The sequence below is a fragment of the Rhinolophus sinicus genome, chromosome 1 (assembly GCF_057876585.1).
Source record: "Rhinolophus sinicus isolate RSI-liver-muscle chromosome 1, RSI-T2T, whole genome shotgun sequence".
Taxonomy (NCBI): Eukaryota; Metazoa; Chordata; class Mammalia; order Chiroptera; family Rhinolophidae; genus Rhinolophus; species Rhinolophus sinicus.
The window spans coordinates 69,377,875-69,401,574 of NC_142501.1; the positions used below are offsets into that span (position 1 = coordinate 69,377,875).

Here is a 23,700-nt window from a genome sequence, read left to right on the forward strand (position 1 = left end):
TATCCAGGATTCATCCAGTGTCAATCAACTATGGTGAAGGGGATGTATGACATTGACAATGAAGTCGTCCTGCACCTTCCATGTATCCTGAATGCTTGAGGATTCACCAGTGTTATCAACCAGAAACTGAAGGATGATGAGATTGCTCAACTCGAGAAAAGTGCAGATACCCTGGGGGACATCCAGAGGACCTCAAAAACCTGTGACTTCAGGCTTCTAGGCTGTAGAAATTTAAAAACTGCAGTGTGATTACCCACGAGCCTTTAGTTTCCCTACATGTACGTGGATCACAGGTTGCCTTTCCTAAACATGTGAATCTGAGCTCACAGAATCAAAGCCCATGCTTAGTTTAATGTTTGTGATATGAGTCCTTGAACAAATAAAATTACTTATCGTAGTGTGAAAAAAAATTCGTAAATGGTTTTAGGGGGTTAATGGCATTGTGATTTAGAAAAGCAAAAAAAAAAAAAAAAAAGAAAAGAAAAGAAAAAGATCACTGTGCTTCATTGTGGAGAAAGGATTAGAAGGGAAAACTGTTTTAGGCAGGGAGTACAAGGGCATTTCTGCAGTCATTCATGGGGAGATCACAGTGGCCTTAGGTAAAATGGATAACTATAGAGCTATTACTTTTCAATTGCATTAAAGGTTAAACAAAAATTTTCGACCCCAGTTGTACATATGATGTTGCAGACATGTAGGCTGTCTGCCCAATAGCCATTTTTTCTTTCTTCTTTGCTAACTGCTCTCTGGTATTGAGGACTATAAATTTCAGGGCCCTACTGCATTTCCAGAGCCATTCTAATTTAGGAATGAGAATGAGATGCTGTTCTGGCCAATAAGATTTGAGAGGAAGATTCTAGAAGTCTTTTCATTAGTCTTAGAAAAGTAACCCGTGAAAGGAACTTTCTCTTTTCTGGCCTTTACATGTTTTTGTAGAAGTTGGTAACTAATGGAGCTAATGCAGCTATTTTGAGACCGAGTGTACAATTTCAGGACAAAAGCCAACATTCTGGAAACGAAAAAGAAGAAATATGGCAATAGCTGGGTCTTTGATGACCATATTGAGGTGGTGAAACCCTGAAAGTGCCCGATCTCTTTAATTTTTGTTATGTGAGACAAAACAAAGTCAACTCATTTAATATTTTTATGGATTGCCTACTATTTGGAACTAAAGGCATCCTAACTGCTACTTATGTGAAAATATGTAACTGAATTCAAAAATATGCAATATAGGGGCTGGCCTGGTGGCTCAGGCGGTTAGAGCTCCATGCTCCTAACTCCGAAGGCTGCTGGTTTGATTCCCACATGGGCCAGTGGGCTCTCAACCACAAGATTGCCAGTTCAATTCCTCGAGTCCCACAAGGGATGGTGGGCTCCGCCCCCTGCAACTAAGATTGAACACGGCACCTTGAGCTGAGCTGCCTCCTGGATGACTCAGTTGGTTGGAGCATGGGCTCTCAAGCACAAGGTTGCCAGTTCAATTCCTCGAGTCCTGCAAGGGATGGTGGGCTGCGCCCCCTGCAAGTAGCAATGGCAACTGGACCTGGAGCTGAGCTGCGCTCTCCACAACTAAGACTGAAAGGACAACAACTCAACTTGGAAAAAAATCCTGGAAGTATACACTGTTCCCCAATAAAGTCCTGTTCCCCTTCCCCAATAAAACCTTTAAAAATATATATATACAATATACATATAAACTTTGGAAATTTGCGAAAAAAAAAAGTGTACAGGGAGGACCCATATACCTTTCACACAGTTTTCCCCAATATATATATACATCTTACATAACGATAGTACAATATCAAAACCAGGAAATTAACATTCGTACAATTCACAGAACTTACTCAGATGTTATCAGTTTTTCACGTACTTATTTGTATGTGGGTGTGTATCGTGTGTATAGTATGCAATTTTATCTCATGTGTTGAATCATGTAACCATCACTGTGACCAAGATACAGAACTGTTCCATCATAACAAGACTTCTTTGTACTATCCCTTTACAGCCACACTGTGGGGACAGAGTCCCAGAGAGCAGTTTCCAGGCTCTCGGCCTCACACGGAGGGGTGCTGGCTCTGGTAGTAGATGGCCATCAGCTGTGACTGGTTGGCCATCAGCTCTAACCAGTTAGCCAATTAGCCCCTGACATAAGTGCCGTGGCTGCATGAGTTGGTTGGTTGGTTCGTTGGCAGGCAGAGACGCGGATGGCAGATTGCGCATCCTGCGGCTCCTCCTTCCTGTGTCTCACCCAGCCGTCAGCGAGACTGGGGAGCAGGAAGACCCCTTGTTGGGGTACTGGTGGATGTTTGCTCCCTGTGTCTCCAACCCAGCCGCCAGTGAGAATATAGTGGTATGACTCCCTTATCTATGGCTCCATGGGTGTTCCTTTTTGGCCTCACCATATCCTGCATTCTTGTGTGGGGACCAGAGTCCCCGCGTGACACACACCCACCCACTTTTCCTTCCTCTCCAATCCCTAACCCCTGGTAACACTGTTCTCTCTATATATAATTTGCTATTTTGAGAATGTTGTATAAATGGAATAATACAGCATATAACCATTCTCTTAGGATCCATCCAGATTCTTGCATGCAGCAATAGTTCATTCCTTTTTATTGCTGTGTAGTATCTCATGGTATGGATACACCACAATTTGTTGAAACTTTCATCTATTAAAGGACATTTGGGTTGTTTCCCAAGGACTTTGGCTAGTAAAAATAAGGCTTTTATGAATATTAACGTATAGCTTTTTGAGTGTATATAGTATTCATTCCCCTGGGATAAATGCCTAAGTGTACAGTGCTGGGTCATATGGTGAGTGTATGCTTAGTTATGTAAGAAATTGTCGAACTATCTATCAGAGAGGCTGTACCATCTTATATTCCCACCAGCAATGTATTAGTGATTTAGTTTCTCCACATCCTTACAAGGATTTGGTGTTACCACTATTTTTTTTTTTTTTTAAAGATTTTATTGGGGAAGGAGAACAGGACTTTATTGGGGAACAGTGTGTACTTCCAGGCCTTTTTTTTTTTTTTCCAATTCAAGTTGTTGTCCTTTCAGTCTTAGTTGTGGAGGGCGCAGCTCAGCTCCAGGTCCAGTTGCCATTTTCTAGTTGCAGGGGGCGCTGCCCACCATCCCTTGCAGGAGTCGAGGAATCGAACTGGCAACCTTGTGGTTGAGAGGACATGCTCCAACTAACTGAGCCATCTGGGAGCTCAGCGGCAGCTCAGCTGAAGGTGTTGTGTTCAATCTTAGTTGCAGGGGGCAGAGCCCACCATCCCTTGCGGGAGTCGAGGAATCGAACCAACAGCCTTGTGGTTGAGAGCCCACTGGCCCATGTGGGAATCCAACCGGCAGCCTTTGGTATTAGGAGCTCAGAGCTCCAACTGCCTGAGCCACTGGGCCGGCCTCCTGAATATTTCTTTGCATAGCTTTTTATTCTTGTTTCATGAATGCGAAGTGTTCTCTCACATTTCTAAAGGTACTTATTATAATTTAAAAGTGTTCTTCTGTTCTGCTGTTTGTTTTGAATTGCTTTTTTGTTGGTTTGTTCATTTTAGTCTCTGCCTTTCATCTTAAAGGTTTTCTTCGAATGTGGAATGATCCACAGTTATCTGTTTATAGCTAAGAGTCCTGAAACAAAAGCTGCTTGGAAGTTTTAGGTATATAGGTGGGGCTTGTTGGTTTTTGTTCTTCACTGTAGGATAATGTGGTTAGGTCATATCAATGGAGATCCCCAACTGTCAGTATCTATAGGCCTGGTCTTCAGCTGGTCAATTTATCCAGAGAGAAATCCTGAAATCTCTTGGCTGTCAGCAAGGTTTATGCTCTCTTCATGGTTCTACCTTGTATAGTCAAGCACTAAAACAAAGGTTTAGTCTGGTTGTTTTAAGAGATCAGGAAAGGTAGAGAGATCAGTGAGTTGTGGCAAAGTTGGGGGAATCTTAATAGATAATGTATGACATGGGATAAGCTATGAAAGACAGATAGGTCAGTCAGAGACTGAGGTGAGAGAGAATCAAATGGAACAGGTAATTAAATGCTGTAGTTCAGAGAGGGCAGTGATCACTTTCAGCTGATAGTGTAGCACAGCTGACTAAGACACGTATCTCTAATGAAATCTCTATTCAGCCATAAAGCAGCTCATAACTTTGGCAAATAATTAATCTCTAAGAGACTCAATTTTTTCAACTGAAAAACCTGGGGAGACTATTTCTAAAGTCCTACCCAGGTATTAAGTTTCTTTAAGGTGCTTATTAAGAGTTTTTCTGCATCATATGACTTTCTGAGTGATGTTATAATTAGTAAATGACTACATAGTTCATGAGAGTGAACTTATAAACTATAACATTACTCCCATGAAAACTGTAATTATTTTGTATTAAGTCATAAGGAACTCAAGACTTTATTTACATTAAATTTATATACAAGCTGCTTTAAAAACCTGTCCTCTTGTTTTTTATAAGTGTACTGTGATTATTTTCCTTCTAATACAGTAAAAAACTAAAAACATGAAACAAGTTATGTTGACATCCTGATCTTGTTTCTTCCCTTTGCATATAGACAGAGGATATCATTGAAGAGGGAAAATCGTCTCTTTCATCTAGAAGGTAAAGCATAACGTGCCATTTCTAAATGGCAAATTGATTTAAATTATTTGTTAAACAAACCCTTTAGACTTTTCGGAAAGAGACTTGGGCTGGAGATATGTGGGCATCATCAGCACATAGGAAGTGGTGACACCAGAATGTGAAAATGATGGCTCACAAAGTGTTTGGAAAAAAAGTAAAAGAAATTCAAGGATAGCCCATGGGTAGCACCAGCATTTAAGGGGCAGTTGGGGGATGAGGCTTAAGAATATGAAGAAGTCACGATGAATCTAGATTGCCAAATTTTTAATAAGAAGCCTTTAATACACAAACTTATTATATAAATAATAGTTACTATTTATTGAGTCTTCTATTCCTGGCACTGTACTAAGGGCTTCAAAAACACAAGTGTAAGAAACATCATATTAAATTTTTTTTCTCACCACACCCCATTACTCTGAACTGGTGGAAATTTAATCTGGGTCATTTTTAGGGCTCTATAATCCACACCCAGGGTTGTACAAAGGTTCTAGGGGTCTGACTCAGTCCAGTACCTTTGGGGAAGGCCCTCAAGTCTTCACTCAGTGTTGGTTGCTGTTAATATGCCGATTTTCCCAGCTCATTTATCCGTCACAGATGAGCTGCTTTGCTAATTCAGTGCCAAGCTTGGGCGTGGGGTTTGGTCGTGGTTAGAATCTCTGATGTCTGGTGTGCAGCCTCTCTAATGGTGCTACACATCCATTGCCACGTAAGGTCTTGCCACCTCCCTCACCCATTAGGTTCCTGACATTCACAGATCCTGTAACTCTTCTTTTCTGTTATTCCCATTGGTTGCCACGTACTCAACCAACCTCAAAAAACCAATAATCCCCCTCCATTGCAAGAAGAGGGAAGTACCTCAATGGGCAAAGGTGTTCTGGTACCAAGGGAACTTTTATTTGACCATGGGGCAAGGGAAGTCCCAGATCTTGTGCCAGGGCTATCAGGGGTCGTATCCAATCATTCTCTGGTATTCTTTTATAGCACCAAGAACAAAACAAATTAATATCTTCCTGTCTCAACGAATCATCTTACCACACATGCATTGCCCCATGAGATCCCTTTAACCATTCCATGGGTAATTCTCATTTTAAATCCTCAAGTTGTATGAATTTAGAAACTTACTTCAAGTCACACAGTTATTAAGTAACTGTAGGAGCTAGGAGTTACGTGCATTGGACTCTGGATCAGTGAAGGTGTATTACTGCAGTTCTTATCAAAATACCTTGTTGAAGGTCACGCGTGAGTGGCAGGGACTTGACTCAAATTCAGAAACTTCACATACAGAGGGGAAAAGTCCTTATGTACGTGTGCCTTGGATTTGTTTAATCTGGGAGGGCTGGGATTCCTTTAATCTTCACGACAGCCCTACTATCTCAATTTTACAGATGAGAAACTGAAGCTGAACCTGGAAGTGACTTGCCTATGGCCACAAACCCAGGATCACGGCTCCCAATGTGGTGACCTTACGAAACTGAAGGGGCCTTAGAACAGCTGCGTCTCGCTGCCTGCCAAACCCCAAGGCAAAAACGCTTCAATTGAAGGTCTCACTTGGGAAAAAGACATTGGCACATGCGCAGTGCGCACCAGAGACTCCACCCTCGCTGCCTCTACGCCCCGCTGAGCTCGCCAGAGTCAGGCCACTCCTCCCGCCCCGCCCCTTCACTCTGCGCGGTTCCCGCTAATCCCCGCCCCTTTCCCGCCCGGATATCGGTCTGGTTTCGCCGGATGTTGTTGTGAGTCCGAGAGACATGTGAGGCGCTGCTACGTCATCACAGGCACGCACGGGAAACATGGCGGCGGCGGGTGTTGTGAGCGGGAAGGTAACGGCCCCACAGAACACCATGCTTTTTTTCTTGGATGGGGGTTGCTTTTGTTGCCAGGGAGGGACGCGAGGCGTTTCTGTATCAGGAACAGACTGTGGCGGATGTGGAGAAGAGGGCTTGGTGGTGTCCGCCGTTGTCACTGTTATTCTCAGCCCGGGAATTAGAGACCTGGCTCCGGCTCCAAGGCCAGCTAGGCCTCGCCACTGTTCGGGTCTCTGCTCCAGGCCGGGGGCGCTTTTTTGCATTACTTTTTCCAAGGGACAGGTAGTTGCCTAGTTCCTGTCTTTGTTCTAGCTCACTTTTTTCAGACTCCAGTTCTTTATGTTTGCTCTTCTGACTCCGGCGGCCTTCTGTCTTCCTTTGGGGCGTTAATCTCATTTGCCCCTGCCTTCCTCTGCTTCACTCTAGTGGGGTCCTTTCGGGAGGAGCTGAAAACAGGTGCTCGGCAGCTGTGCGCTTAGAAGAAAAGAGTGTATTGGATCCATTTTACCAGAGTGCCGGGGTGGTTGGTGGTTGTGAGCAGCAGGGCGTGTTTCCACTTAGGGAGCTGCATGGAGATTTGCACCCTCCCACGCTTATCTAAGAAGGCGTTAGTTAAGGTATTTATTTCCTAGACGTTTCTGTTTTGTGGCTGTGGGAGTGTCTGTGGTGCCTTCTTGTCAGTGACCCCCTGCTAGTTCGTTAGGGACGGGGACTGGATGCGGAGATTGCGTGGTCTAGTGCCTATTCACGTTCCGAAGACACATCTTAATGCCTGGTATTTAGGACTCTCAAGACCTGTAGCTGGCAGCATTGCCCTTTGAAGGAGTATTTCGTAAACAGTTGGGTCTGGTGATGACTCATCCCGCACTAAGGACTATTTACTTGTCGTAGGTAGCTTCCTCTCTTCCTTGAGTTTCACTCATGTTCTCTGTGCTGCCTTTCCCATCCCATTTTGAATTATTTGGCAGCGTTTGTGTTTTGGTGTCTGGACAATTAGACCAGGAGGCCGAATAGCAGATACGGTCTTGGTTTTACTGTTACTCTGAAATGTGAACTTGGGAAACTGACCAAGCATGACTTCTCTGCCCTTCGTAGTCTTTATCTGCAGAATGGCGGTGATGTCTTCATTATTTCTTATGTTGGAGTTAAGATTACATGAAATAATAAAATCATTTTTTAAAAAAAGATTGCGTACTGGCTACTTTACACGATAGGTTGGTCATCGTTTTTGGATTATTCACGCTCTTGGTGGTTTTGTCAGCTTTTGTCATCAGGTTGAATGCTGATCTTCTACTTGACTCACTACATAGTTGAAGGTTATTCTGTTTGATTTTTCCAAGAAGGGATCCTCTGCTTTTGAACTACCCTTCCCTCTTTCAGGTGTGACTTGATTTTAAAACTACCCTTGAGACAATGAAACAGAGTTGTGAAATGTAAGACTTTTTTCACCCTTTCGCACCACTACCTTTCATAATCTGACTTCTTAAAATTAGTCTTTTATTTCATAACTCCGTCACCTCATTTATTCTCACTCATTGCAAATTCACAGCTATTCCCAACACTCCACCTTAACTGTTTTTCCATGCCAAAACCTGCTCCTTTCACAAATAACACTATCATGACCCACAAAACCCACTTAGTCTTCCCTCAGTAAGTTCGGATCTAGTTTAATGGCTTTATCATTCACCTGGTCGCATAGAAAACAAACTTGGAGATGTCCATTTCTATAACAACATTTAATCAATAACCAAGTGTGCTACCAGATTTATCTTAAAGATGTTTCTTGAATTTGCTGCATCCTCTTCATTCTCAGTGCTTAGTTCATTCAGGCCTTTGGTTTGCCCTAGTCTTGAGTTCTTGGCTGACTTTTTCTCCTTGTCTGCAGTTTCTTTGCCCACAGTCACCTCTCTACACTACCTCTGGAGTTATTTTTCTAATGCACAAATCTGATCATCTCTTGCTTTAAACAAACAACATCTTTATGTTGTTACTGTCTTCATTAAAATAATACTCAAGGCTGGTTAACATGGTATAAAAAGCCATGTTACCTTTCTGACTTTATCTTATGCTTCCCCACTTCCCAGTCTTTCTTTGGGAAAGGGAAGTAGGGAAAAAATATATCTATGAGAGTGTGTGTTTCTGTATTTAACTCTCCCCAAACCCCCCCAAAAAGCAGATAAGCCCTGTCTAGTTTAGAAACCTAGGGCAGTGGATGTTAACCAAGGTTCACCAGAATCCCATGAGGTACCTTTAAACATACGGATGCTGGGCTACAGCCTAGCTTTATTGAATTAGAATCTCTCAGTGTTGAGATCTAGGACGCATAGTAACTTCTCATAAGTCCACTTTGCTTGCTTTGAATTTTGAGTGTAGGAACTGATGGAGGGAGGAAGTTAATCTCTGACAAATGGAGAAGCAGAGTAACAGTTAAGAGCTTGACTCTGGAGCAAAGCTAGTTTCAAAAACTAAGTTCACACTTGGGAGTGACTTCAGTCAAATGACTTAATCTCTTTGTGCTTCAGTCTTCTCATCTATAATGTGGGGATGATCGTAGTACCTACTTTACGAGATTGTTAGGAGGATTAAGAGAATATATTAGAACAAAGTCTGGCACATAGTATATAGTGTGCAGGTGTCATTCGGCATCTTCAATTTCCCTGCAGGTCATTGGTTGGTTATGGTGGAATTGTAAAGATTAAGAATACGGTTTTTGGTATGGCAGTGAATTTCATTTTTGAAGTTACCACTGGTTCTAACTCTCATTGTTACAGGAATTGAAAAATACCTTGTTTTAGAAGTCATGTAGTTTTGATGAATGAAAAATCATCACAGTAGAGCAGTGGTTAAGGTGATGGAGCCTGATTGCCTGGGTTCAAACCGTTGCTCCATTGCTTTGTAGTTTTGTTACTTTGGGCAAATTTCTTAACTTCCCCCAGCCTCCGTTTTCTTATTTGTAAAATGGAGGATAATTATATTTCCATCATGGAGTGGTGGAGAGGATTAAATGAGTTAATATTTGCAAAGCATTTAGAATAGTGCCTGGTGTCAAGTGCTCAATAAATATTAGGTGCTATTATTACTGTAATAGACTTAAGAAAGGTCTTTCAGATTGTCTTAAGATTGTAAGGTTATTAATGGTTTGGAAATAGTTGATGTTTATTTTTGCTGCCATTTCGCACAAAGATTAAGGCTGTTCACAAATACAAAAGTAATATAGTTATATAAAATAGAAAAAGGAGGGAAAACGAAAGTAAGTAAAGGTAGAGAAAGTAGGTGGAACTGAAGTGCAATTATTAAATAAACTGTATGCTTTAGTGGGCTAAGTTTGGCTATAAGTTTTCTAGCAGCCAAAGTAAAGAGGAGAATCTGATCAATTATAAGAATTATAGGATCCATGGTTAAAATAAAACCCAAAGAAAAACCTAAAAAACTAATTTATGAAGATTAGACCAGAATATAAAGTCTCCTGTAGGTTCTTTATGCTATGTAATATAATGAATGTGATTATATAGCATATTGTATCCTTTTGGTAAGGAAAAGGGCCCTGTAATGCCCCTTAGTATGCTGAAGGGTTTTTTTGCCAATGAGTAGTGCATTAGTTCAGTGAATACACAATACCAGTTCATGTATTCAGTTCTTTGATGATTTGACTATATTCGAGGGTAGGTTTTTTTGTCAGCATGAGTATATGGATTCAGTTTTGCATATATATGTTGTTTTTCTTAGCTGAATTTTTGAAAGTGGGTTTCATTTTCATTAGAAACCCTGATTCTTGGAGTTCAGCTGTTCTTTGTTGCTATGTATGTGTAGAACCATATGTTTTAACAGTCAACCAAATGGGGAAAGAGTGACATCCTCTTGTGAATATTGAGGGGAGAAATAGGGACACGTCTGTAAAGGCCATTCTGCTTGTTTTCTAACAGGTGAACAGAGTTGAATTAATGGAATGAGTTGAATTTATTACGAAGAAGGCAGGAGAAAGGAGATAGCCTTGAAATAGGTTTTGTCCTTAATGCCCAGTGCCCCTGATAGTTGCAGTTTACTTTCATTTACTTAACGAATATTTATTAAGAACCTCATTTGTTCCATGCACTATATTAGGCATTGGGGATACATCAGATAGCCCCTTCCTTACCTTGGAGCTTATACGCTTCAGTTCCTCAGAAGGAACCCATTCACTAACAAACGCCCCTTTACCATGTCTAAAGAAGAAATGCAGTATGAGTTTCAACTCCTTAAAGTGGGTGTATTTTTCGTGGGTATTTGTATTCTGAAGACCTGTAGACTAATAATCGTGAGGGCAGTGCCTGAAATGTCTCACCTGCATCTATAGATTCTGGTACAGAGTAGGTATTCAGTGAAGAGGAGCAAGCAGGAAGGTAGAGAAAATGGGGGGGGGGACTAGAGTGAGAGAAATGGGTTCACTAATAGCAATCTTGTTATTCACGGTACCTCTTGCACTTCACCCTACCTCTGTGTTTTTACTGTGGTTGTATTAGAATTTGGCTCTATTGAAAAGAATTTGAAACAATTGGGAAATCAGCTGTTCTTTTTTCTTAGTTTGTTTTGATGGCATTCTTAATGAGAATTTATTTTGTAGCTTAAATTTGGTCCCTTCCAGTTCTTTTTAGGTATGCTTATAGTCCCGTGAAACCTTTGTGTTTAAGAAAGATAAAGAATAGTCTTGGTTTCTAGTAGATTTTCCTAAAGAATTTTTCTTTTCCTAGATTGGATCTTGTAACATGGTAATTATCTTTTTGGTACAGGATACACTGCATATACGTATGTCTTCTTTATTTTTCTGGCGTTCTTTAACAAAAGAATGTGTGCTGAGTTCTTTGGGTACAAGAATGGTTAAATACAGACTTTATTCTTGACACAGTACAGTGGTTTGCTATTTTAATAAGTTACTTCAATTTATGAATTAATAAGCACATGTCTTTTTTGGAAAGAATTCAAAGGTTAAGTCTTTGTTTTGGTGGGACATAGCTGCTGGAACTAGGTGAAAATTCATAATGCAATCTTTTATTTTCATTTTTGTGTGGAAGGAAATCCTTCTAAAATCTTTTTGCTGGCTCTTACTGTGCACTGTAAGGTAGATGTAGCCATTTGGTCCTGATCGTAGTTCCCCAGACGCCTGAGTTAGTCCTGCCCTCCTGTCTGACATTGCTAGGCATCCAGTGCCCCTAAGAAGCAGTGAGAGTTCTGCAGCCTGCCGTTCACTGTATCATCCTCAGTAGCTCTGTATTTCTCTCTTTTTTAAAAATTTTTATTGGGGAATATTGGGGAACAGTGTTTTTCCCGGACCCATCAGCTCCAAGTTAAGTTGTCGTTTTCAGTTGAGGGCGCAGCTCACTGGCCCATGTGGGAATTGAACTGGTGACCTGGGTGTTATGAGCACTGCACTCTAACCAACTGAGCCAACCAGCCGCCCCCCAGTATCTCTGTATCTTTACTTTCAAAATTTCTATGGCTTGTTACTCTTAAAACCACCTGTGTTCTACATTTCTTTAGTTCCATAGTCATTACTGATTTAACATGTCACATAAAAATCAATTACTTTTTCTTCTGAATTCCCTATCTCAGTGAATAACTCCATTCACTCAGTTTTGTCCTTGACTCTTCTCCCCTTTACCTCCCAGGTCTCGAAATCCTATCACGTCAATTTTAAAAAATCTAAGCCATCTCCCTTTCTTCATCTGTGCTGCTGCTGCTGCCTTAGTCCAAGTCTCCCTCCCTGGATTACTGCAGCTGTTCATTCTTGGCTCTGCAGCCAGTGTGTTAGAAAAAGGCAAGTGTGACTATGGCATTCCTCTGCTAGAACTTCCTAATGGCTGTCTTATCTGTTGGCAAAGATTGTCTTTAGGATGAATTACAAACTCCCAAATCCTTGAGCATGACTTATAAGATCTGATCTCTTGTTTGCAAAGTCTTCAGCCTTTACTATCTGATCTGGGTTGCCGCCATCCACTGAACTACTGTTCTCTGTATAGAACATCCCCTCTTCTAGTTCAAATTGCCATTCTTCAGGTCTCAGCTTATATGTCACTTTGGTTAAGTCTTCCTGATTTCTCATCCTGTGCCTTACGTCTGTTAGACATCACTTATTAGGGCCTGCTGTGGCAGCTTATTCATACTTCTGTCATGTATGTTGTAATTTCCTGTTTTCTTGTCCTAATCTTCAGTTAGATTGTAAGTGCTATGAAGGCAGTGACTGAATCTTACTTTACACCTAGAAGCTTGCTCTATGCCTGGCATATTGTAGGCATTCACTATGTATTTATTAAAGAAATAACTGAAATAGACCTCTCATTCTTGATTTTGTGCATCGCGCTCTGCTATGACCATTGATTTACTGGCTTACATGACATTGCTAGTTTAATCAGGCAGTTTTTTTGGTGTGTGGTTTTCCACCAACACCTTTATTCCCAGCAACTAGTTGGTGATCAATAAATGTGGTGAGTGTATGAATGAAGAAACTTCTAAATCAGATTAGGCGGAATGGACGTCGGAAGCGTTTGGACAGGCTGTTGCTTGTGCCCTTTTGAAGGCCTTGGTGGGAGTTACTTGCAGAGAGAAGGTGTAAGTGGCTGTTCCAGGTACACACAAAAAGGCACAAGGTGAGGGAACATGTGAGTTCAGAGTAGCCCAAACCAGGTAATTTGTATGTATTGGGGAGTGGCAGGTGTTTTGCAGCTATAGAGGTAAAGGGCGGAGTTAGAGGGATTTTAAGCTCAGGAGTGGTATGGTTAGATGTACATTGCATAAAGATTCATTTTGGCAGTGGATACACATCACATACCTTACACAGGTTATTGGAAGGTGACTAGATTGGGGGAAGAGAGACCACAATGTTATTTTAGCCACCCAGGCTAGAAATGATGAGGGATAGTGGTGAAAAGGGCATTTAGGATAACTGGGTTGATGGCATATCTGTGACAGAGTTGGGAATGTCAGAAGAGCAGATTTTGGATAAAACATACTGTTTAAGATACCTGTGGGTTATTCAAATTGAGATAACAAGTAGGTGCTTAGATTTTTGGGTGTGGAGCTCATTAGAACTTTGGGGCACACACTGGCACTTCTGTGGATACCTTCTGTAACCAGAAGTTTAAATTACCTATGTGCTGAGTGGTTTTAAAGAAACTGAATTTTTGTAACTTTTTTGTTAAATTTAGCTTATAAAATTCAGAGTTGTTAAAGTTTGAGAACTCATATTATGTATAGAAGGTGTTGGATTTCCAGATTTGGACAGAGATTTAGGGCAAGAATTTTATCCCTAAGTTTAATAGTAAAAAAAATTTGGGTTGAATATTTTCATTTATCTGTAGCCTTTGAAAATAAAGTTTATAATAACCTTAATACAAACAGAAATCCCACTTAAGTATCGGAACAATATAAAAAATTATTTGCTGCTAGATTGTGCAACTTCCTTATTTTTTTCAGCTTTTCTGTCCGGACGTAGCACAGTCTTGAGTTGAATTTTCCCAAGTACATCTCTTTTTAGTTGAATTTATCTTTGCCTGCCTCGTTTTTGCCTTTTAATTTGAACTTTTCCTAAATTAGGGGTCAGTTTATTCTAAAACATTTTCTGTTTTAATAAGAGCTCTTTTAATAAGTTATATATAATTTACTTCCTTTGCTAAAGGAAGAAAATTTCTGTTGCCATCAGCAGGCCATCATTGGTAGTTTTATAAATACATTTACCAGCTTGGGCATATTAGTGCATGTTTAAGAATAAACAAGAGCCTGGAGGGCACGAGACAATTTTAATACAAGTGCAGAAATTTTCTTCTTGTTTTAGTACCTTTACACATTGCTCCTTTTTCCCACCCAGAGTATGAGGAGCACTTAGGATGTTCTAGTTTGTGTAAAGATTATACCTTTTTTGTAACATTACCAGTACAAAGGCAGGAAAAGTTATCTTGTTTATTTTTCTACTATTTGTGGTATCTGGCACATAGGTGCTTAATCAAGTTTGTGTAATTAGTTTAGCACCACCAAGTGGCAAGTCTTTGAATGCCCTTGATACAGTTTTTGCTACTCCATGGACAGATGTTTTCCAATGAAAAACAGGATGTGATTTAAAAAATTCTTTTGAGGCAGGATCAACTTCTTTTTCTTTCTTTCTTTCTTTTTTTTTTAAAGATTTTACTGGGGACGGGGAACAGGACTTTATTGGGGAACAGTGTGTACTTCCAGGCCTTTTTTTCCAAGTCAAGTTGTTGTCCTTTCAGTCTTAGTTGTGGAGGGTGCAGCTCAGCTCCAGGTCCAGTTGCCGTTGCTAGTTGCAGGGGGCGCAGCCCACCATCCCTTGTGGGAGTCGAACCGGCAACCTTGTGGTTGAGGGGACGCACTCCAACCAACTGAGCCATCCGGGAGCTCAGCGGCAGCTCAGCTCAAGGTGCTGTGTTCAATGTTAGTTGCAGAGGGCGCTGTGCACCGTCCCTTGCTGGAGTCAAGGAATCGAACTGGCAACCTTGTGGTTGAGAGCCCGTGCTCCAACCAACTGAGCCATTCTGGAGGCAGCTCAGCTCAAGGTGCCGCAGGGGGCGGAGCCCACCATCCCTTGCGGGACTCGATTAATTGAACTGGCAACCTTGTGGTTGAGAGCCCACTGGCTCATGTGGGAATCAAACCGGCAGCCTTCGGAGTTAGGAGCATGGAGCTCTAACTGCCTGAGCCACCGGTCTGGCCCCATAAGTTATTTTTTATACAGCTTTAATGAGGTACAATTGGCAAACAATAAGTTGCACATAGAGTGTGTAATTTGATAACTTTTGATGTATGTATACAGTATGAACCCATCAACACAATTAAGATAATGACATTTCTACCACTCCAAGTTTCCTCTTGACTCATTGTAATCTATCAATACCTTCATCCTATTCACAGGCAGCCACTGAGCTGCTTTTTGTCACTATGGATTAGTTTGCATTTTCTAGAATTTTATGTAAGTGGAATTACATAATACATACTCAATTTTTGGTCTTCATTCAGCATAATTATTTTGAGATTTACTCATGTTGCATGTATCATTGATTTATTCCTTTTTGTTGCTGGATGGTATCTCATTGTATGGGTTTTGTTTAACGATTCACCTATTGATACACATTTGGCTGTTACAAGTACAGCTGCTGTAAACATTGGTATACAAGTCTTTGTATGAATATATGCTTTCTATTTTCTTGGCCAAATACATAGGAGTAGAATGACTGGATCATAATGTTAGTTGCATGTTTAGCATTTTAAGAAACTGCCAAACTATTTTCCACAATGGAGTATCATTTTACATTCCCATGGGTGGTGTATGAAAGTTCCAGTTGCTCCATGTCTTCATTAACATTTGGCATGGTAGTCTTTTTAACTATAGCCATTCAGATAGATGTGTAGTATTTCATTGGGGTTTCAGTTTGCATTTCCTTAACGACTAATGATGTTTAGCATCTCATCAGGTTATTATATGACATTCCTGTACCTCTGCTGAAGTGTCTGCTCAAACCTTTTGTCCAGTTTATTTTAAAGTGCGGTTCATTTTCATGTTACTGTGTTTTGAGAGTTCTTTTTATGTTCTGGATATAAGTCCTTTATTTAGACATGCGATATGATTTGCAAATATATTTTCCCTGCTTGAGTCTTGGCTTTTCATTTGTTTAAGTGTCTTTTGAAGAACAGGAGTCTTCAATTTTGATGATTGATCAATTTTTTTATGCTTTTGGTGTCATTTCTAAAACAATTGCTGAACCCAAGGCGTCATAAAGATTATCTTCTGTTTTTTTAAAGTTTTGTAGTTTTAGGTTTTACACTTAAATCAGTGACCCATTTCAATTTAATTTGTATATGTAGTGTGATATATGAATTGAAATTTATATTTTGCACATGAATATCCAGTTGTTCAAGTACTATTTGTTGAAAAGACTTTTCTTTGCTGAGTTGCAAATTGGTAAGTAAATTTGGTAAATAAATTTACGATGTATGTGTATTTTTATTTCTGAACTTTATATTTTGTACTATCAATCTATTTGTTTATCTTCAATACTACACTTTCTTGATTACTATAGGTTTATACTAAGTCTTATAGTCAGGAATGTTAGTACTCCACCGTTATTCTTTTTCAAGGCTGATTTGGTTATTCTAGGTCTTTTGAAAGTCCATACAACTCAGCTTTTGTTAATATCTCCAAAAGAGCCTGCTGGGATTTTGTTTGGCATTGCAGTCAATCTAGAGATCAATTTTGGGAGAATGGACATCTTAACAATATTGATTCTTCTGAGTCATGAGCATGGTGTATTTATTTAATTTAGTTGTCTTTCATTTTTCTCAGAAATGTTTTATAATTTTTCAGTTTAGAAGTCTTGCGTACCTATTAGATTTATACCTGAGTATTTGGTATTTTTGGTGTTATTGTAAATGTTCCATTTAAAAATCCTACTTTGTTGAGTGGTATATATAAAAATATAGTTGATTTTTGTGTATTGGTCTTGAGTCCTGGATCGTTGTTAAATAAATTCACTTCGTTTTCGTACTTATGTGGATTCCATTGGATTTTCTACATAAGATGATCATGTCATCTGCAAGTGTAAATTATTTTACTTCTTTCCAGTGTAGATTTTTCAAATTTATTTTTTCTTTATCGCAACGTCTAAAACCTCAAGTACAGTGTTGAATAGCAGTGGTAAGAGTGAACATACTTACCTTGTTTCTGAGCTTGGTTTTGAGAAAGCATTCAGTCTTTGCATATATGATGTCAGCGGTAGTGTTCTATAAATGCCCTTTACTAGACTGAGGAAGCTTTTTTCTGTTCCTAATTTGCTGATAGTTTTTGGCAGAAATGCATGTTGGATTTTGTCAAATGCTTTTCCTCCATCTTTTGAGATGATCACACAGTTTTTCTTTAAAAATTTCACAATGGTGAATTACAGTAATTGATTTTTGAATATTAAACCAATTCCGAGTAGGGTAAACCCCACGTGGTCATGAAGTATTTTTAGTTTTTACATATATTATTGGATTCAGTTTGCTAAACTTGTGTTTAAAATTTTTTGCATCTAAGTCCATGAGAAATACTGGTCTGTAGTTTTATTTTTTTATAATGTTTTCGTCTGAGTGTGTTGTTAGGATAATGCTGGACTCATAGAATAAGTTGGGAAGCATTCCTCCTCTCCAGTTTTCTGCAAGACTGGATAGGATTGATATTACGTACTTCTTTCTTAAATATTTGGCAGAACTCACCAGGAAAACCATTTGGGTCTGGAATTTTTTTGTGTGGGGGAAGGTTTTTAACTACAAATTCAATTTCCTTAATTGATGCCAGGCTACTAAGGTTATTTTCATCTTTAGTGAGCTTTGGTAGCTGTGTCTCTTAAGGAATTTATGTTTTGTCTAAGTTTTCAAATTATTAGTCTAAACTGTTTGTAAATTTTCATAGTATCTTTTTTATATGTTTATGTAGTGGTGTTAATGCTCTAATTCCTAATGTTGGTAATTTGTGTCTCTTGTTTTTTCCTCATCAGTCTGGCTAGAGTTTTACGAGTTTAATTCTTCTCAATGAACTAGCGTTTGGTTTCATTCTTCTCAATGAACTAGCTTTTGGTTTCATTGATTGTCACCCCCCCACCCCCGTTTTTCTTTTTTTTCTGTTTTATTGATTTCTACTCTTGAAGTTTATTTCGTTTCAGCTTTCTTTGGGTTTAATTTCCATTTCTTTTTCTAGTTTATTAAGGTAGAAACTGAGGTCATTAGTTTGAAGCCTTTTTTCTAATAAAGGCATTTAATACTATAATATGTATTTCCCACTAAGCACTGCTTTAGTGGCATTGCACAAAATTTGATAGGATGTGTGTATTTCAGTTCAGATACTTTCTGATTTCCCTTTTGATTTCTTCTTTGACTCTTGGGTTATTTAGAAGTGTGTTATTAATTTCCAGATATGGGAGTTTTCCAAAGATATTTCTGTTAATGATTTATAACTTAATACCCCTGTGGTCACAGAACATACTTGAATTCTTTTAAATTTACTGAGATTTGTTTTATGGTCCAAAGTATGATCTGTCTTGGTAAATGTTTTGTGCACACCTGAAAGGAAGTGTATTCTGCTGTTGTTGGGTGGAGTGTTCTGTGTCAGGTCAGTTTGTTTGATAATGTTATTCAAGTCTTGTATGTATGTTTTTACTGATTTTTTGTCTGTTGTTTTATCAGTTATTTGGAGAGGGATATTGAAATCTCTGACTATAATTGTGGCTTTGTCTATTCTGTCAGTTTATGCTTCATGTTTTTTGAAGGTCTCTTATTAGATGCATAAATATTTGGAATTGTTAAGTTGTCTTGATTGCATTGACCTTTTTGTTGTTATAAAATTATCTTTGGTTATATTTCGTTTGCTCTGAAATTTACTTTTGTCTGACAGTAATGTAGCCATTCTAGCTTTCTTTTGATTTGTGTTAGCATAGTATATTTTAAAATCTTTTTATTTTTAACCTACTTGTGTCTATATTTAAAATGCTTTTCTTATAGGTAGCATAGAGTTTGGTCTTACTTTTTTTTTTTTTTTTAAACTTTTATTTATTTAAATGTGTTTTTCCAAGACCCATCAGCTCCAAGTCAAGTGGTTGTTTCAGTCTAGCTGTGGAAGGCGCAGCTCATAGTGGCTCATGTGGGGATCAAACCGGCAACCTTGTTAAGAGCACTGCGCTCTAACCAACTGAGCTAACCAGCCACCCTGGTCTTACTTTTTTTTAAAATCGAATCTGACAATCTCTTTTTAGTTGGAATCTTTAGATGGTTGACATTTAATGTCATTACTGATGTGGTTAAGTTTAAGTTTCTCATCTTGCTCTGTGTTTTCTATTTGTCCTATCCTATGTTTCATTTTCTTTATCTGCCTTCTTTGTGATTAATCAAGTATTTTCCATTATCCCATGTTCATTTTCTTTGTTGACTTATTAGCTATAACTTGGTTATTTTAGTAACTGCTTTAAAGCTTGTAGTATACATATTTAACTTACCACATTTATCTTAAAGAGTTATACTAATTCACATGAAGTATAAGAACCTAGGACAATATACTTCCATTTCTCTTCTCCTGGCTTTTGGCTATTTTCGCAGATGTTACAAACCCCTCAAAATATATACATACATGTCTTCACCTACTTATGCTTTAAGTAAGGACATGTGATTAACAGGGAATAAAATATATTTATCCACATAGTAACCACTTTTGGTGGCTTTCATTTCTGTGTGTAGATCCAGATTTCTTTCTAGTTTAATTTACTCTGCCTGGAAGACTTCCTTTAAACTTTTTTGTAGTTTAGGTCTGATGGTGATGAATTTTTTTAGCTTTTATATGCCAAAAAATTTTTTTGTCTTCTTTTTTGAAAGATGTTTTCTCTGGGTGTAGAATTACAGATTAACAGTGTATTTCTTTCAGTACTTGAAAGATAATGCTCTGAGGAGGAAACTTCGGGAAGTGATAGATATGTTTCTGGTTTGGTGGTGATTGTTCATGGGTATATACTTATCCCCACACTTATCAAGTTGTGTTCCTTAAGTATGTACAGTTTCTTACATGTCAATCAAACCACAATAAAGTGGTTTAAAAAGTAATGTTGCTCCATGTCTTCTAATCTTCATTGTTTTTAAAAGGAAGTCTGCTGTAATCATTATACTTAATGTTTTTTCATGAGACTGATTTTAAGATTTTCTGTGTATTAATGATTTTGTATAATTTGATTATGATGTGCCTTTATATGCTAGTTTTCTTTGTGATTCTCGCACTTCGGAGTTCACTGGAAAGTTTAGATCTGTGGGTTTATAGTCAATCAAATTTGGAAAAATTTCTGCAATTATTTTTTTTAAAGACTTCTATTTCTCCCCTCTATCATCTCCTTTAAGTACTTCAATTATACATATAATAGACCACTTGAAATTTTCCTGCAGTTCATTGATGCCCTGTTCACTTTTTTCTTAGTCTTTCCCTCCCTCTTTTGTATATTTGTATATTTTCTAATGCTGTAACTTCAAGTTCATTATTCTTCTGCAATGTCTAATCTGCCATGAACCCATTCAGTGTATTTGTCATTCGAGATGTTGTAGTTTTCATCTCTAAAAGTTTAATTAGGTTTTTTAAAAATATTTTTGATGTCTTCTCAACAAATTCTTTTTTTTTAATGTCTTGAACATATGGAATTCAGTTATAATAATGCTTTAATATCCTTCCCTACTAATTCTATTAACAGTGTCATTTTGGGTTGTATTTTATTGGTTGATTTTCCTCCTTATTATGGGTCATTTTCCTCTTAGTGTGCTTGGTTTTTTTGTTTGTTTGTTTACCAGATGTCAGATATTGTGAATTTTATTTTGGGTGCTAACAAATCTTTTTTTTTTTTAATTTAAATTAACATTTATCTAGATTATCCTTTGGATCTAAACTAAAGATCAGTCATACCATCACAAAAAATATAAAATATGATTTTTTAGAATTAAGTTTATTGGGGTGACATTGGTTAATAAAATTATGTAGGTTTCAAGTGTACAATTCTGTAATATGTTATCTCTCTATTGCATTGTATGTTCACCACCCAAAGTCAAATCTCCTTTGGTCACCATATGGTTGACTCCATTTATGCTCTTCCACCTGCCCCCTCCTCTCTTACCCTCTGGTAAACCACTAAATTGTTATCTGTGTCTATGAGTTTTTGCTTGTCTTGTTCATTTGTTGCTTTCAGTTTTATATTCCACATATGAGTGAAATCATATGGTTCTTGACTTTTTCTGACTTATTTTGCTAGCATGTTAATCTCAAGATCTATCCATGTTGAAAATGGCAGTATGTATCTTTTCTTATGGCTGATTAATATTCCATTGTATATACGCACCACATCTTTATCCAGTCATATATCGAAGGACACTTTGGTTGTTTCTATGTCTTGACCACTGAATAATACTGCAGTGAACATAGGGTTACACGTATCTCTGAGGATAAATGTTTTCAGATTTTTTTGGGTAGATACCCAGAAGAGGGATTGCTGGATCCTATGGTAATTCATTTTTAATTTTTTGAGGAACCTCCATTCTGTTTTCCATAGTGGCTGTAACAGTTTACATTCTCATCAGCAGTGTACGAGGGTTCTTTTTCTTCACAAACTCTCCAACACTGGCTATTACTTGTTTTATTGATAATAGCCATTCTAACAGGTGTGAGGTGGTATCTCATTGTGGTTTTGATTAGCTAATAGCTAGTAAAGTTGAGCATCTTTTCATATTATTTTTTGGCTCTTCGTGTGTCTCGGGAGAAGTGTCCTTTCAGGTCTTCTGTTCATTTTTAAATTGGATTGTTTATTTTGTTGTTGTTGAGTTTACACGTTCTTTATATGTTTTGGATATTAGCACCTTATTGAAGGTATTGTTTGCATATATATCCTACCATTTGGTTAGTTGCCTCTTTGTTTTGTTGATGGTTTCTTTTGCTGTACAGAAGCTTTTTAGTTTGATATAGTCTCATTCATTTATTTTTGCTTTTACTTTTCTTGCTTCTGAAGTCAGTTTCATAAAATCCTCTCTAAGCCCAAGATCCATAAGTTTAGTACCAATGTTTTCTTCTATGCAGTTTATTTTTTAGATCTTATAGTAGGTCTGTGATCCATTTTGAGTTAATTTTGGTGTATGGTGACAGCAATCTAGTTTCTTTTTTGCACGTGGCTTTCCAATTTTCCCAGCACCATTTATTGAAGAGGTTTTCTTTTTTTCATTGTATGCTTTTGGCTTCTTTGTCGAAAATTATCTGCTTATATATATATGTGGGTTTATTTCTGGGTTCTCAATTCTGTTCCATTGGGCTCTGTGTCTGTTTTTGTGCCAATACCATGCTATTTTGATTATTGTCAGTTTGTAGTATAATTTGCAGTCAAGGAGTGTGATACCTGCAGCCTTGTTCTTTATTCTCAGGATTGCTTTGGCTATTTGGGTTTTTTTGTGATTTCATACAAATCTGATTTTTTGTTTGTTTGTTCTATTTCTTTAAAAAATGCCACTGCGATTTTGATGGGGATTGCATTAAACCTGTGTATTGCTTTGGGTAATATGGCCATTTTAACTATGTTTATTCTTCCAATCCATGAGCACAGAATATCTTTCCATTTCTTTGTGTCGTCTTCAATTTTTTTCAGTAATGGCTTACAGTTTTCGTTCCCATCCTTTGTTAAGTTTATTTCTAGGTATTTTATTCTTTTTGTTGCAATTGCAAAATGAATTTTTACATTTCTTTTTCTGAAATTTCATTGGTAGTATATAGGAATGCAATGGATTTCTGTACATTGAGTTTGCATCCTGCAACTTTACTGTGTTTGTTTATTGTTTTTAATAGTTTTTTGGTGGAGTCTTTAGGGTTTTCTATATACAATATAATGTTGTCTGCAAAAAGTGACAATTTGACTTAATTCCCAATTTGGATGCCTTTTATTTCTTTCTCTTGCCTGATTGCTCTGGCGAGAACTCCCAGTACTGTGTTGAATAACAGTGGTGAGGGGAGATATCCTTGTCTTGTTCTCGATCTTAGAGGAAACACTTTCAGTTTTCACCACTAATTCTGATATTAGGTGAGGATTTGTTGTATATGGCCTTTATTATGTTGAGGTACTTTTCTTCTATACTCATTTTGTTAAGCGTTTTAGTCATAAGTGGATGTTGTATCTTGTCTAATGCTTTTTCTGCATCTATTGATATGACTTTTATCATTTATTTATGTGGTGTATTACATTAATTTATGTCGTTTGAACTTTCCTTGCACCCTTGGAGTGAACACCACTTGATCGTGATAAGTACTCTTTTTACTGTATTGTTGTATTTGATTTACTAGTATTTTGTATAGGATTTTTGTGTCTGTATTCATCAGAGATATTGGGCTGTAGCTTTCTTTTTTTGTGTTATCCTTACCAAGTTTTGGTATTAGGATAATGTTGGGATCATAAAATGAGTTAGGAAGTATAGTCTCTTCAATTTTTTGGAGGACTTTGAGAAGGGTAGTTATTAAGTCATCTTTGAATGTTTGGTAGATAGAATTCACTAATGAGGCCATCTGGTCCTGGACATTTACTTTTTGGGAGTTTTTGATGATTCCTTCAATTTCCTTGCTGTTGATTGGTTTATTTAGATTTTCCAGTTCCTTATAATTCAGTCTAGGAAGGCTATATATTTCTAAGAAATTGTCCATTTCTTCTAGGTTATTGAATTTGGTGGTAAGTAGTCTTTCACAGTAGCTTGTATGA

At 38.0% G+C, this 23,700-nt stretch overlaps 1 protein-coding gene across 2 annotated transcripts in view; it reads left to right on the forward strand.

The window, feature by feature from the left end:
• Positions 1 to 6,333: 6,333 nt before the first annotated feature.
• The window catches only part of TBC1D15 (TBC1 domain family member 15), a 68,854-nt gene continuing 51,487 nt past the window's right edge, over positions 6,334 to 23,700 (forward strand). For both annotated transcript variants that reach the window (XM_019748974.3, XM_019748975.3), the window contains exon 1: positions 6,334 to 6,454. In XM_019748974.3, the coding sequence (XP_019604533.1) occupies positions 6,425 to 6,454 (30 nt within the window). In that variant the 5' untranslated portion in view covers positions 6,334 to 6,424. The remainder of the gene's footprint in view (positions 6,455 to 23,700) is intronic.